This window comes from Monodon monoceros, unplaced genomic scaffold (genome assembly GCF_005190385.1).
Source record: "Monodon monoceros isolate NGI ecotype Baffin Bay Population unplaced genomic scaffold, NGI_Narwhal_1 Super_Scaffold_18, whole genome shotgun sequence".
NCBI classification, from domain to species: Eukaryota; Metazoa; Chordata; class Mammalia; order Artiodactyla; family Monodontidae; genus Monodon; species Monodon monoceros.
This window is the reverse complement of record NW_021703774.1, coordinates 171988690-172003589: the sequence shown is the minus strand read 5'-3', so window position 1 is coordinate 172003589 and position 14900 is coordinate 171988690. Positions and strand designations below refer to the sequence as shown.

Sequence of the window (14900 nt, the reverse complement as noted above, 5' to 3'; positions counted from 1 at the left end):
AAAAGGATTCTGTGGTCAGATGGGTTAACCAGAGCTGAGTAGGTTTCTTTAATGCAGGGTTTCTCAGGGCCTTTACGGTTCCAGTAAGTGTTAGGAACGTTTGGAATGTTTGTTGTGTGCCAGGTGTTCTAATAAGCGCTGTACATACGTGACCTCCTCACCATTGCCTCGTCGGCTAGCATTGTCCCCATTTTACGGATGAGAAGACTGAGGCAAACTGAGGCCTTGCCTGAGATCACCCAGCTAGTAGTATATAGCATGAGGTGGGTATTATTCCCATTTCATAGATGAGGAAACGGAAGCTTCACAAAATTAAAGACCTTTCCCAAGGTCACTAGAGGGTGGCAGTGTGAGAGTCAAATCCGCCTGATCATGGAGCCTGTTCTCTGCTTTTCACAGATACACCGATTTCCAGCAAGTGCTGTGATACTTCTGTATGCGTTTGACCACAGGACTCTTTCCAGAGCACCTTCAGGACTAGGTTCCTCCAGGCATAGTTTGGGAAACACTGCATGTGCTGGTGATTAAGCTGTCGCCTCAGCTTGTCCCCCCCTTCACTGTTCCGCACACGCGTCTCCTTTGCCAGCTCCTCCCTGCCAGGTTCTGCCGATAGGGGGCGCTCTCCTGTCTCCTACAGCAGCCTTCATCCGGCCGTGTTGCCCAGCCAGGTCCACCTGGTAGAGTTATACAAACCCATCACCTGGTATTGTTACAGGGTCCACATAAGGGCATCTTTACAGTGTCATTAATATCGATAGAATGGAATCCAGGAAAAGTCTGCTTAGTTAACTTTGCAAGAAACACTCTCTAATTGTTTGCCCAGTGAGAGGTGTGAGGTCTGCCCCCTGTGCTACTTACACATCGCCAACCAGAAAACAGATACCCTCGCCCTATAATGAGTCCAGCAGTGCCCGGATCTCATCTGCTCACACAAAATGATGAAGAGAATGAGAGGGCTGGGATGTGGAGAAATAATCTCTTCTCCCAGCTTGGGTTTTGTTCAGCCAGGTGGGAGAGGCAGCCAGGAGCGCGGTGTCCGCATCGGGCCTCGTGTACATGGGTTTTCTTCTGCAGCAAACTCGGGTGGAGGCTTTTTCCATTTGGGACAAAGTTGGGGCGTTAGGTCAGGCCGTGCCCTGGACTCTCCTCCGCAGACGCCTGTCCACTCCCGGCCACTTGTCGGTCCCCTGCCTCGTCCTCCACCATCCATGGTGCTCTGGGGCCAGGCTTCCCGCAGTACCACTGACAAAATTAGTCCTGGGAGAGGAGGCAGAGCCAGACCACGGTGAACCCTAAGTGTAGTTACGTTTTTGTTATGAATGTGCATGAACAGGGCCCTCCTCCTGATTCTTTCTTTCTCAAAACGCAAGGAATATACCGTATCACGGTTGGCTGCTCTTGGGGATCGATCTTTTTTCTGCTGCCTGTTTAATTTACGGGTAAAGCTTGCAAACCAGACTCTTTCGACCTCGCTGGAGACATCCCACTTGAAGTCTCAGATGCCCTACTCAGGGGCCCTTATTTGACTTTTTGATTCCTTTTTCTTAGGTCACATCAGAAGAAGTGAATTCCAGCATCAAGACCTTTTTTTGTCCCAATGAGACCTACAATGACATGGCCACACTCTTTTTCAACTCCCAGGAGTCTGGCATCCTTCAGCTTTTCCACCAGGATAGTGAGTATCTGGGAGGGTGGGGTTTGGGGCAGGAAACAAATGGTTACTCCTCTGTGAGACAGAGCCAGGCTTGCCCTTCATTCTAAGCGAGAACAGGGCTTTTCATTGGTAATGCCAACCCAGACAAGATTGGGGTGTCTGCCTCCGGTGCTGGAGGTGAACCGGTCAGGGCGCAGAAGGACCTGGTGGGAGCCAACGCAGTCTGGTGGGCCTTGGCAGGCATCTTAGCGGGACTCAGGTCGGTCTGTTCTGGCTTTGCAGGTACTTTTAGCCCCATCACTTTGGCGTTGTTCTTCGTCCTCTATTTCGTGCTTGCATGTTGGACTTACGGCATTTCTGTTCCAAGCGGCCTTTTTGTGCCTTCCCTGCTATGTGGAGCTGCTTTTGGACGTTTAGTCGCCAACATTCTCAAAAGGTACTGCGTGTGTGTGTGTGTGTGTGTGTGTGTGCGTGTGTGCATGCGCCTGAGCATGCACTTGAGTACGTATGCACAAGTGTGCAAATCATAACTCCCTCCCGCACCCCCAATATGATTCTAAGGCATGTTCTTGGTTTCTTTCTTCACCAGCTACATTGGATTGGGCCATATCTATTCGGGAACCTTTGCCCTGATTGGTGCTGCGGCTTTCTTGGGCGGGGTCGTCCGTATGAGCATCAGTCTCACGGTCATCCTGATTGAGTCCACCAGCGAGATCACGTACGGCCTCCCCATTATGGTCACCCTGATGGTGAGCGTGCCCCCCATCTAGGCCTCCTTCAGGTTCGGGGCCACGTTCCCCCACAGCAGCCTCTTTTCAAGTCTTTGCTTTGTGTTTCAGGTGGCCAAATGGACAGGGGACTTTTTCAATAAGGGCATTTATGACATCCACGTGGGCCTGCGAGGCGTGCCGCTCCTAGAATGGGAGACGGAGGTGGAAATGGACAAGTAAGGCCAGGATTTCTCTTCATGTCCTAGTTCCAGAATTTACAGACTTTAGGGCCTAGGAACGTTTGTATTGGGTAGGAAACGGTAATTCAGATTCTTGGGTTGGAAGAAGGTAAGTAACAACAGCAAGGTCCTTCCAACAGCAAGCACGTCTGTACCCAAGTGTGTTCGGGATGGTGGAGCGGCCCCGTGCAGCTGGGGACTGGGGCGGGCAGGGCCGCTTCGTGGATGGTTCGGCCGCTGTGGCATTCTGGTTAAATAGGAAGTGTTATGATTGAGTGTTTAAATTTAGGCTCCAAGCCCTGTGAGTGAGAACTAGCTGCCTCGTGTGTGCCCAGCGAGGTGTCGTCCCATCAGCAGTGATTCCTCTGGGCATAATCACCAGCTTATCCATCAGCCGACAGATAGTTCAGGCCTCCCGTGTCTGGGATCGTGCAAGGCGCTTAAAGTCTAACGTAGGGGTCAGCCAACTTCTGGAAAGGGCCAGATAGTAAATATTTTCAGCTTTGCAGGCCATGTGCTCTCTGTCCTGCCGCTTTAGTGTAGAAGCAGCCACAGACAACATGTAAACGAGCGAGCGTGACCAGATTGGACCTGTGGGTGACAGTTGCCATCCCTGGTCTAAAGGGACGCCCAAACATTTTAATTCCAGTATAATTAGCAGTTCAGTGGTGATACTGGCATGTGCCATGGGGTGCTGAGGAGCGATGGCCAAACCCCTGAGCAACTGGATGAGGTTTGTGGAGGGGGGACATTCATATTGAGCTGAGGGTCTTGGCCCACACTTCTGACAGAGCAAGGAAGGGCATTCCAGGCACAGGGAACAGCATGTGCGAAGGGGACGGAAGTACCAAGGAACGGGTGTGTTCGAGGAACTGCTAGAGGTGGTTCAGAAAAGGGGCCCAGGTGGTCCAGGCAGTGCAGGAGAGGCAGCGCAGCTCCGTCATGGCTTGCTCCCGGTGCCGTGGACTCTGTCGTGAGTGCGGACCGCTTCCCTCCTTCCCCCAGACTGCGAGCCAGCGACATCATGGAGCCCAACCTGACCTACGTCTACCCGCACACCCGCATCCAGTCTCTGGTCAGCATCCTGCGCACCACGGTCCACCACGCCTTCCCAGTGGTCACGGAGAACCGGGGCAATGAGAAGGAGTTCATGAAGGGCAACCAGCTCATCAGTAACAACATCAAATACAAGGTAAAGGGAGCGGCCCCGGAGGAGAGGTGGGCGATGGACAAGTGGTTCCCTGCTGCCCACAGTCATGCCGTGCCTGTCACACCCCGTAGATGGGGTGGCCCCGGTTGGCTCTTGTGAAAGTCAGCACTCTTTTCATTGCACGTGACAGTGAGTGTGGACTGGACAGTGAGTATAGACTACGCAGTGAGTAAGGACTGTGTTAGGCCGTCAGGACATGTGTTCATTCCCACTGCAGCAAGCACGTGGATAGATTGTTGTTTTAAACATCAGTCTTGAGTATTCGGTGCAGGTTGTATCGGGGAGGGTTCTGAGTTGCCAACAATGGACTGTGACCTACTTAAGAAAGAAAAGAGTCCATTGGAAACTGCAGGATGGACAGGAAAGCTGAAGCACCAGGAGCAGTGCACTCTGGGCGAGCAGGTGGCTGGTGGCCCCTCTGCAGGTACCAGGAGGCACCTGCGCTGAGGGAGAGTCCCGCTGCCTCACTTGGGTCACGTGCCCACCCTTGGCTTCGGAGGCTGGGGGCCACGTCATTTGACAGGACCGCCAAGACGTGACGTAGGAGCATTGAGATGCTGTCCCCAGATCAAAGGAGTAGGGGTGTTGGGCTGGCAAAAACCTTGAGCTCCAAGAGGCTCCTTTGAATCACAAGCCCCTGAGCCGCTGTGAAGGTTTCTTGCAGTTCCGGCATAGGCCTGTGCTTTTGACCCGCACTGTCACCCACATCCTCACCTGAGTGGGTGCTGGCGCGCCCGCGCTAGCTGGCCGTCGTCGCCGCCCTTCCCACCCACAGAAGTGCAGCATCCTCACCCGCGCCGGTGAGCAGCGCAGACGGAGCCAGTCCATGAAGTCCTACCCGTCCAGCGAGCTGCGGAACGTGTGCGACGAGCACGTGACCTCCGAGGACCCGGGCGAGAAGGAGGACCTCCTGCAGCAGATGCTCGAGCGGAGGTGAGGGAGCGCGGCCGCCTGCGGGGCCGTCAGCCCCTCGCCCGCCCGCCGGGGCTGTCCCGGGGGGCTTGGGGGAGGGGGTCGGGGACGTGGACGGGAAGTGATCCTGCTGAGGGTGTCCTAGGCAGCGTCTGGTTTCTGTATAACAGATACACTCCCTACCCCAACCTATACCCTGACCAGTCCCCAAGCGAAGACTGGACCATGGAGGAGCGCTTCCGCCCACTGACCTTCCACGGCCTGATCCTGCGCTCGCAGCTCGTCACCCTGCTCGTCCGAGGAGTTTGTTATTCTGAAAGCCAGTCGGTGAGTCTCCTTTCTTGTCCCCACCAGGATTCTGGAAGGCATGAGGGTGGCAGGAGCACAGTCCGTGCACCTGCCGTCCAGCGGTGTGTGTGGCCGCGTGGCCCCCGATGCAGGCAGGGTCCCTGCGCTGAGCCCGAGCAGGGCTGTGAGTTGCCCTCCGGCGCCTCTTCCCGTAGTCTCCTCACCCGGGGCTGAGTGTCCTTCTGGCCGGTGGGCTCTTAATATCGTTTCTGCCTTTAATGTCTGCCGTGAATGAGCTTTGTTACATGTGTCATCCAGAGAAATACCCTTCTTCTCATCGATTCCCCTGTAGTTTTCTTTTTTCTCTTTGGTTTTTGTCGAGATAGCAGGCATGGGTGGGCTGTGTTCAAAGTGGTCCCTATAGCGACCTGGGACACACTTGACCCCTTCAGATGGAGCCTGAAAAAGTCACCCAGAGGACTAGTTTCCAAACTGACTCTCCTGCTTTGGGTCTTGCCTGTGGGCAGCCAGCTGAGGTCACTCGTGGTCTCACTGGCCTGCAGAAGAGCAGCTCGCGTGGGCAGGACAGAAAAGGCCATGGGTGGAGAGGCTCAGGCTTGGGGGTGTGTCCTGTGGGGAGGCCCAGCCCTGCTGGAATGGGGGAAAGGTCACGTGCGGAGCACAGGAGACAGGGAATTTGGAGGCATGAAGTGGGCCAGACTACACAGGGCCTTGCCTGCACGTAGGAGCCGCCAGAGCTGGCCCGAGTCAGCGGTGGACGGGGAGGGCTGTGTGCAGAGGGGAGTTAAGGGGAGGAGAGCGGGGCAGGGCAGTGACTAGCACCTGTGCTTCCTGTGCCCCGCTCGAGAGCTGGTAGTGGCGGCCCAGCTGCCCGCTGACGGTCAGCAGCAGTGAGAGCTGAGGGAAAGTCCAGAAGACTCAGAATGCAGGAGGAGTCGCGAAGCTCCTGTGTGAGTCTCCTGTGGCTGCCATTTCCAGTCGCCGCAAACTGGGTGACTTCAAACAACAGCAGGGTATCCTTTCAGAGTTCTCAGGCCACAGGACAAGACGCAGGTGTTGGCAGAGCCGTGCTTCCTCCGGAGGCGCCTTCCTCGTTTGTGGTGGGTGCCAGCAGTCCTCGGCCTGCCTCGACTGGAGGCTCCCCACTCACATCTCCCTCCTCGTCACCCACTCTCTCCCTGTGTGTCCTCTCCTCTCTCATAAGGACAGCAGTCATTGGGTTTAGAGCCCACCCTACTCCAATATGACCTCGTCTTGATTCCGTCCACAAAGGCCTTGTTTCCAATGAGGCCACATTCACAGGTACCAGGTGTTAGGACTCGGACGTATCTTTTGGGGTGACACAAGTCACCCCACACAGCTACTATTAGTTAGCACTTTTCTCGTTGAAACTCTAGAATAGCTCAGGTCTGCTTTACAGATGAAAGGGAAGTTCAGAGAGATTAGGGGACTGGCCCAGGGAGACACAGCTGGGAATTGGCGGAGAGCTGGCTGTGCAGCGCCTGCTCTGGCCCCTGCTCTGCCCTGCCCCGCTCTCAGACGCAGAGGGAGGGGGTCTCTAAAGGTGACCCTGCCAGTTGCCGCGTTCGGTGCGAGGACTGTCTCGGTTGGGGTTGCAGAGCGCCAGCCAGCCGCGCCTCTCCTACGCTGAGATGGCCGAGGATTACCCGCGGTACCCTGACATCCACGACCTGGACCTGACCCTGCTGAACCCGCGCATGATCGTGGTGAGACGGGCTTCCCTTGGGGATGGGGCCAGGCACGGAGGCCGAGGGCCTGTCCTGCGTGGACCGCTGCTCGTCTGCACGGTTGGCATCTGATCCTGGCCGGGCAGGCCAGGCCACAGGTCCCCTGTGTTGTCTCCTCTGCAGGACGTCACCCCGTACATGAACCCCGCGCCCTTCACTGTTTCCCCCAACACCCACGTCTCCCAAGTTTTCAACCTGTTCAGAACGATGGGCCTGCGGCACTTGCCCGTGGTGAACGCGGTGGGAGAGGTGAGCAAGCGTAAGGGCGCGTGTGCCAGCGGCCGCATCTTCTGAAAGGGACCCTCTAAGGGCAGTGCTGCTCTCACCCAGGAAGGAGCAGCAGAATCCTGCAGGGAGGCTTCTCAGACCCGACCTGCTCTGTGGCTCCCCACCGGGGGTGAGGGGCCCAGGAGTGGAGGGGGAGACTGCGGTAGCTTCGGGAACCTTCCCCTTTGCCTCCTGGGTGTTTCTTCTACGCCGTCTCCTGTGTGGCCGGCAGATGTCGCCAGCGTCTCACTGGTCTTCCCTTCTGAGGCCCAGAAGCGCTTAGGGCCTTGTCTCTGTCCTGAAACCTTCCTCTTCACCCTTGACCTGATGGCGCCTCCTTGAGGAGGGGGTCAGTTCCCCCTCGTTATGGGAATTTGTAGCAGTAAATGAGGGAGTTTCAGACAAAATACTTGGAGAGTTTTGAGAAGTAAAATACCTAGTAATTATTGCTACAGATTTTTCCATTGTTTTCTCTTTCTTAGAACTCCATTGTTTTTCTTATTCCACAAACATCGGTGTTTGTAGGAAAATATGAAAATATAGATAGGCAGGAAAAAGAAATGCCAAACCCTGATCTCTGTAGAGGCAGCCATGTTAACTTTTCGAAGTATATCTTGTTTTTTTCCTCTGTGTCTAGACATAGAGGTTTTATATGTCAAGGTATAGTGAAGATGTTAACACTATTTATCCTGTTTAATACCTTAATTTTTCAGTTAATCTATAGGAAATGACTTTCCACAGCAGAAAGTGTTCACTTGGGATACTTTGACAGCTCGGGAGCATTCCGTCGCGTGGCAGTCCGGTCACTCATTCAGTTGTCCTCTGTTGTGCAATATCTAGTCAAATTTCACCATTAACGGTCACCTGTTTGAGGCTTTCGGTGGGTGTCGCCTCGTTGCCCTCCAGGAAGTGACGCCTCTCCAAAGTGAGGGTCACAGCAGGCCCTCGGACGGCACGGCGTGTCCTTACGCGGATTTAGTGGCAGGGAGTCAAATCGTGTTCCTTGAAACACGCTGACAGTTCTAACGCAGTTTATGGTGTGGGACACCCACCTCAGTGACAGCTGTGAGTCACTGCGATGGCTGTGGAAAATACCCTTTTAGGGAGAACTCTGGTTCTCTGGACTCTCACGCTCTGCTGTGCTTCTGTCACTGGCTTGGCGGAGGAGGCCGGGTGTTCCCCACACAAAGCAGTTCTCTGGTTCTCTGGGTACCAGCTGGGCGTCCTAAACTCAACTCAGCCCTGGCGCTGTCTGCTGGGGGTGGCGTCGGGTCCCTCGGATTGAGGGCTCAGCCCCACAAGACTGTTCATCACGCCCGCCTTCCCCCCCACTTCAGTTATCAACGGAAAGTCCAGGTTGTCACCTGTGCTCCTGACTGACTGGCTGTAAATAGGAGGTTCCCATGACCCCCTGCTCACAGAACTCCGGAAAACAGTTACTTATATCCCTTTATAGTAAACAATAATTTAGTAACCCCGGAATGGCCGGATGGAGGAGGTACACCGGGCAAGGGATGTGGGATGGGGAAGGGGTGCCCAACTCTGCATCCTCTCTGGCACCGCCTAGCACCTCACGTGTTCACCAGCCTGGATGTTCTCCAGACCCTGTAGCTCAGGGATTTTAATAGAGGCTTCATGACATAGGCATGATTGATTACATCATTGGCCACTGGTGCTCGATTCAACCTCCAGCCCTCCCCTCCCACAGCTACGGGGTGGTGAGAATGAAAGTTCCAATCTTCCAGTCACACACTTGGTTCCCTGGGAAACCAGCCTCCATCCTTAAGGGCTTTCTAAAAGTTACTTCATTAACATAAACGCTGGGGTGGTTGAAAGGGGCTTGTTAGGAATAATAAGACACCCTTATTACTCATCACTTAGGAAATGCCAAGAGTTTTAAGAGCTTTGTGCCAGGAACTAGGACAAAGTCCAAATATGTGTTATTATAAATCCCAATATCACAGTGACTCAGGTAGCTCTGAAAGGTGGTATTTCTGAGCTGGAGCAGGGGTCACCGCCACTCAGAAGCCTTCCCTGGGCTCTGCGTCTTGCACAGGCACACCAGGCAGGCTGCGTGTGGTGGCTGAGAAGCTAGAGAGCGTGGGCCCTGTTTAAAAAGACATTCACGTTCAGATTCTAGCCGGCCCGACTAAAACCGTTTGGAGCTGAATTCATCCCACTGGCCTCCAGCTTGCGATCGCGAGTTGTGTCTTTATCTCGTTCCCATCTAGAAATTAGGTGGCCTTTTTTTTTTTAAATAAATTTACTTATTTATTTATTTTGGGGTGTGTTGGGTCTTCGTTTCTGTGAGAGGGCTTTCTGTAGTTGCGGCGAGCTGGGGCCGCTCTTCGTCGTGGTGCGCGGGGCCTCTCACTGTCGCGGCCTCTCGTTGCGGAGCACAAGCTCCAGACGCGCAGGCTCAGTAGTTGTGACTCACGGGCCTAGCTGCTCCGTGGCATGTGGGATCTTCCCAGACCAGGGCTCGAACCCGTGTCCCCTGCATTGGCAGGCGGACTCTCAACCACTGCACCACCAGGGAAGCCCTAGGTGGCCTTTGAAATGAGTGTCTTGATCACGTTGTCAGGCCTGTCCCCGTCCTTCCAGGACCTGATTCTGGCCCTGCCGTTTATTGAGACGGGCCGGGCAAGCCCTGTCCACTCCTGTCCCTCATGTTCTCGTCCCAGTGGGGTTCACTCTGCAGGTGACTTGGGTCTGTTTTTGCTTTGTCCTAGATCGTTGGGGTCATCACACGGCACAACCTGACACGTGAGTTTCTGCAGGCACGGCTGCGGCAGCACTACCAGACCCTATGACGGCCCGGCTCGGCCTCGCCGCCGCGTGCCAGCCCGTCCTCTCCGGGAGCTGCAGCTCGGGCTCCGCCGCCATGGCTGGCCAGGAAGATTCCCAGTCGCCCGCTGGCTTGGAAAGCCCACAATCATCGAACACTTTGCCGTCAGAGCTCCTGGGGGTGGTGTCAAGCCATCAGGGTCTGGACTTGTGTGACCTCAGCCAGTGTCTTCCCGTTTCCTGCCCCCTGCGCCCCCCGATCCAGTGCTGGCACAGGCCCCAGCCCCTCCTTCCCGCTAGCACCAGGACCAGAAGGGAAGTCGGGCCTCACCCACTGGCGGGGGCGCTCGGAGCAGGTTCCCCACCACCTCTTTGCTCCTTTCCTAGGGAACCCAGCTGTTGCCTTAAACCATCATGGGAGGGACCTAGACCGAGGCAAGCACTGGGTGGAATGCCAGTTGCAGAATTCAGTCAATTACTAAATTGAGGAATTGGGCCCTGAGGAAACTACGCCTGTTTCAGGGAGGCCCGCCTTCACTGGGACTCTTAAGTTGACATCTTCAGCAGTTCATTTTGAGGGAGGTTCTGCTTCTGGGTGTGAGCTGGTGCTCTGGTCTCGCTGCTGTGCTGTGAATCTAGAACCCTAGAAGCACAAAGCATTCAAATCCCGCTAATAGCTCCTGATCTGCCCTAGGTTTGAGCATTTCGGCTTTCTCTCCATTTTCCAAATTACCCGTGGTCTCCGAGTGCCACGTTTTTACCCTGGTCCTTCTCTTCTCCATGGAATTACTAAACGTCCTTAAGTTTTACCTGCATCTTCCTGGTGAAGCAACCCCAGCCCAGAGGATCTTGGCATCACCCCTAGATAAGACTGCTTCATTTGACTCTGGGCAATGGGGCAGTTGTTCAGAGGATGGAAAGGAGTGAGTCCTGAGCCAGGTGCACTCACAGGTGCGCGATGTGGCTTAAAACGCCAGAGTGTGACCGCACAGCAGACGTTTATTCGAGGAAGGGGTGTCTGCCCTTAGCGAGCGCTTCTCTCTGGCCGCCTGCTGGCCATCCCCAGCCCACCGGGAGGCTCAGCGGTGGGAACTTCACGAGGGGTTAACAGCGGGGAGAGGGAGGCGGCTCCTGCCAGCACGTGCCCCGGGGTTTTAACATCAAGCGGAGGACGCCTCCCTCTCTCTTTCAGTGACTTAGTTTCCCTTTGGGCTGGTTGGTCCTCTCTGAACAGGCACCCAAAGGCATTTGCGCTTACTTTCCTCTTGTGCTCTCTCTACATGTTTAGCAACATCTTAGGCCCATCGTGCAACCATGTGGCAGATGTGCTCTGAGGGTCAAGGTGGCATTCATTTGCATTACGTTAGTTGTTTGTTTGTTTGTTTGTTTTTTAATCATGGAATTTGCCTGAGGACGTCAGTGCCAGGCCTCAGCAACGCAGTTCTCTCCCCTCAGCCTCCGGACTTCTGTTGCCGCCTTTAAGCCTGGGGAGTGGGTGTCTGCCCGGCTTCGCTGGCTCAGGTCTTGCGCTCCACCCACTCTAGGGAACAACCACCTACGCCGGGGGGCTGCGTCAGCATCATTGCCAATGACTCTGGCCCCTCCATTCCTCCATTTTCTTAATCTCTTTGACCAAGATTACTTGAACCTATAAAATTTTCAACTTCCTTGGGTGCACTTGACTTATGAAACACAGATGAAACTCCCAGTAAGTAGTTCGGGAAATCACAAGGACCAAAAGGGCAAGCCCTTCTAAATGTGATTGCGTTCAACCAGCTGCCAGTATTTTAAGGCAGCATTTGGAACTTGACCGCATTATTTCTTTCATTGAGAAGCAAACCGATGCCCAAGTCAGGCGAGTGGCATGACCGCCCATACCAGGAACCTGCTTTCCTCTTCCCTCTCCTTTCCTCTCCTGAAACTGGTAGCACTGAGGTCCTGCTTGAGGATCTCCCACCTCCAGAGGGCGGGGTCGCAGGCTGCTGGCCTCCTGGACACCCTGGGTGAGTGGTGTCGGGATTTATGCCTCCTGCACATCACGTCGTGTTTAAGTCACCAGATATTTTGTTCCCTTCAGTGTAGCCCAGAGATAGACGGCAGAGAGCAAACGCCTCCATCCCCCAGAACGGACTGGACGGCCACCAAGGAGGACCCAAACCCAGCCCCTCTGGGAAGGCACGTTGTTTCCTGTCCTCTCCTGGCATCTTGCCCTTTCCAGACAAGCCCAGAGACAAGCGGGGCTCCACTTGTAACAAAATAACTGTAAGCCTCCCTCCTCTGATTTCTGTTAGTTAGAAATCTGTATCTCAACGTCCCGCCTGTTGCCAGCCTGATCACCTCCCAGTGAACCTGGCACCTGGATAAACAGAAACCCTCGGGGGCTGGGGCTGGGGTTGGCTAGAGATGGTTTCCTGCTTCCCTGGCCGAGGTGATGGGGGAGGGGGCCAAGAGTCCCCACCCGACTGGGGGACCTTTGTGCTCTGGGGGACGATTTGCTTGTGACCTTGTTTAACTAACAGTTCCGGACAGGAATGGACACTTGTATACTTGACCCAGCTGACCATATGACATTTCTGATGCAAAATCACGCACTGACACGGCCCTGGGGGGACAAGAAAGCCTTCGGAAAGGCCAGCAGCGCCCTCCCAGGCCTGCAGTATTGATGTGCAGTATTGCCCCACGGCTCGTGGACCTTGGTCATTTCAACAGTAGCAGCTTTCTTCTTTCTGTTTGCACTGTTTGTTTATATGGTAATGTTAGCTAATTCTACTGTGTATATAAATTGTATTTTTTTTAATTTGTAAAATTCTATTCTTATTTGAACTCTTGGAACTTGGAAGTTCTCACTATAACTGTAACATGTCAGAATAAAATGTCTTCATCTCCATCATCCTCTTGTCTCCACCGTGCACTTCCTTTAGAGTGGTACACACTTGGTTTTCATTTCACTCCCTCTCTCTTTCTAATATGTAAAAATTGCACAGCTGGAGAGGGGGTTTATAGTCTCAGGTCTTTTTCTGTAGCTCTCCCAGCAGGACTCTTCATCGCAGGGGGCCACTTACCACCTTAGTATAAGAACCAGTTTAGTCCTGAGGATCTTAGCAAAAGCCACCGGTGTTCCCCGTCTCCTGTTCCCCCTTCACATCGATGCTGTTGGGCCTAGTTTACAGGTCCTTTCCTCCTATAAAGCCACCTGTCCTTCCAGCCATTCCTTCCCGCAGCAGTCGGTGGAGAAGCCATTCGGTTCCTGTTGGTGTTGCGTTTAGGAGGCTGCCCCACAGGCAGATCTCCCTGATGTCCAACCAGAACAAATGGACCTGGTGCTGGGGCTGAGGGTGTTTAGCCCTTGCAGCCAGCTTCCGTCGCTGCCACCTGTCATGGCTCTTTGCTCACATTTTGTTTCGCCGGAAACGTGATTTTCTTGGTCTCCAGTTCTGCCTCGAGTTGCCACTCCACAGTGGCAAACGGTCTCAGTCGGCTCAGGTCCCTCCGCCCATCCCCCCTTCCCCCCATTCCCCCCCCCCCCCCCCCCCCCGCCGTCCACCCATCCCTGAGGGTCCTCTGAGTTCCAGGGGCGTCTCTTGTGCGTTTGGGTATTTGGCACGTTCAGTGAATTCCATTGGCGAGCACCCGCTGTGTCACTGCGACACCTTGGCAGTGAGCCCAGGTCCCCACTCCTCTCCTCTCAGCAGCTCCCGCTCCCCCAGTGCCGGACCTCAGGAGCCGGCTTTGGACAGACCCTTCTTCCTTGCTCTCCACCCTCCTGGTCCTTGTTAGTCCTCTGTTCTTGGCTTTCCACCCTCTGCGTTCAGAGTCCACGTAAGGAACATCTCTATGAGAAGTGGTTACCTTACTGTTCTTTCCCCACCTCCCTCTCTAACCATCAATTCACTCCTGGCCTCCCCTTCCCTCTACAAGGAGCACGTTGCTAATTTATTTCCTCTTTTCTCAATTTCTGTACCAGACCAGGAGAATTTGACCGACATTTATAGAGCACCCAACGTGCCACGTGCTGCCCGGGCTGCTGAAGGGGCATTGACCCTCCAGGAGCTTGCAGTTCAGGGACACAGACGCAGTTGCATACCCAGACAAATTGTGGTCTATGATAATAGCTATACGATAGTTATAAAAATGCTGCCAGTGAAGAGCTCGATTTGTCCTGGGCATGTGGTGTCAGGGAAGGCTTCAGGGAAGAAGTGGCATTCGCAATGAGCCTTGAGAAATGAGCAAAACGGTCTCATGGGCTCTGGGTAGAGGGCATTCTAGGTGGAAGGAGCAGCATGAATAAGGACGTGGGGAAGCGAAGGTGGAGGGTTGTCGGAGAAGTGTCGTAGAATCTGATTAGGAGAGCGTGGTGTCGGGGTAACGGCTGGGAAAATTGGTCAGAGCACTGCTTCATGTTGCAGGTGAACTCAGGGCCTGGTACTTTCTGCTTTGGGCAGCACCCTTTTCAGAAGCAGATACAAAAAAACTTCTCCAGTGGCTCCCACCTTAGTAAAACCTACAAGTCCAAACACCTTGGACCTGAATTTGGGAAAGCCAATGGCTAATTTTTAAATTTAGTGCCCAAAAGTCACAGAAACTTGAAGTTTGTCAGCACAGCAAACATTTTCTTTCTTCACTTTGCTCAGCTTTTAAACCCAAATATCCTGCCTACTCTTCTTCAGATTAAAAGTACAATTCACTCAGCTGGCGCACTACCTCTCAAAAGGTGTCAGAGAAGAGTTAGTGCCCTCATTTTACATACGTGCCTCTAAAAAAAAATAATAACAGTAACGAAAAAACACTAAGTGTACAAAAAGTGTCATATTGAGTACAAGCTACGTTCGATGTAACCAGAAGAAAAGCCCAGATGTTTGTAAGTTTTCTTTTCAATAAATAAGTGCCCTGAATGTGAGCAAATCTGAATATAAAGATAAATGCCCTTTTGGTCTCCAGGGGCTTTTTCAGGATCCATGGTGAGGCTGCAGTATGAGTGAGAGCAAGTTGAAAGCTGTGGTTTGAGACCCGACCCCCTACACACACACACACACACACACACACACACACACACACACACACACA

The 14900-nt window shown here is 53.9% G+C and overlaps 1 protein-coding gene across 5 annotated transcripts in view; it reads left to right on the top strand.

The window, feature by feature from the left end:
* The window catches only part of CLCN6 (chloride voltage-gated channel 6), a 30088-nt gene extending 17370 nt beyond the window's left edge, over nt 1-12718 (top strand). For 2 of the 5 annotated variants that reach the window (XM_029227915.1, XM_029227916.1), the window contains 10 exons: nt 1549-1675; nt 1937-2090; nt 2244-2403; nt 2494-2600; nt 3609-3795; nt 4589-4746; nt 4896-5052; nt 6654-6761; nt 6906-7031; nt 9782-12718. In XM_029227915.1, coding sequence (XP_029083748.1) covers nt 1549-1675; nt 1937-2090; nt 2244-2403; nt 2494-2600; nt 3609-3795; nt 4589-4746; nt 4896-5052; nt 6654-6761; nt 6906-7031; nt 9782-9862 — 1365 coding nt within the window. In that variant the 3' untranslated portion in view covers nt 9863-12718. Of the gene's footprint in view, nt 1-1548; nt 1676-1936; nt 2091-2243; nt 2404-2493; nt 2601-3608; nt 3796-4588; nt 4747-4870; nt 5149-6653; nt 6762-6905; nt 7032-9781 lie in introns of those variants that run through there. The other 3 variants (XR_003794368.1, XM_029227917.1, XM_029227918.1) reach the window with 3 other exon arrangements.
* Nucleotides 12719-14900: the final 2182 nt, after the last annotated feature.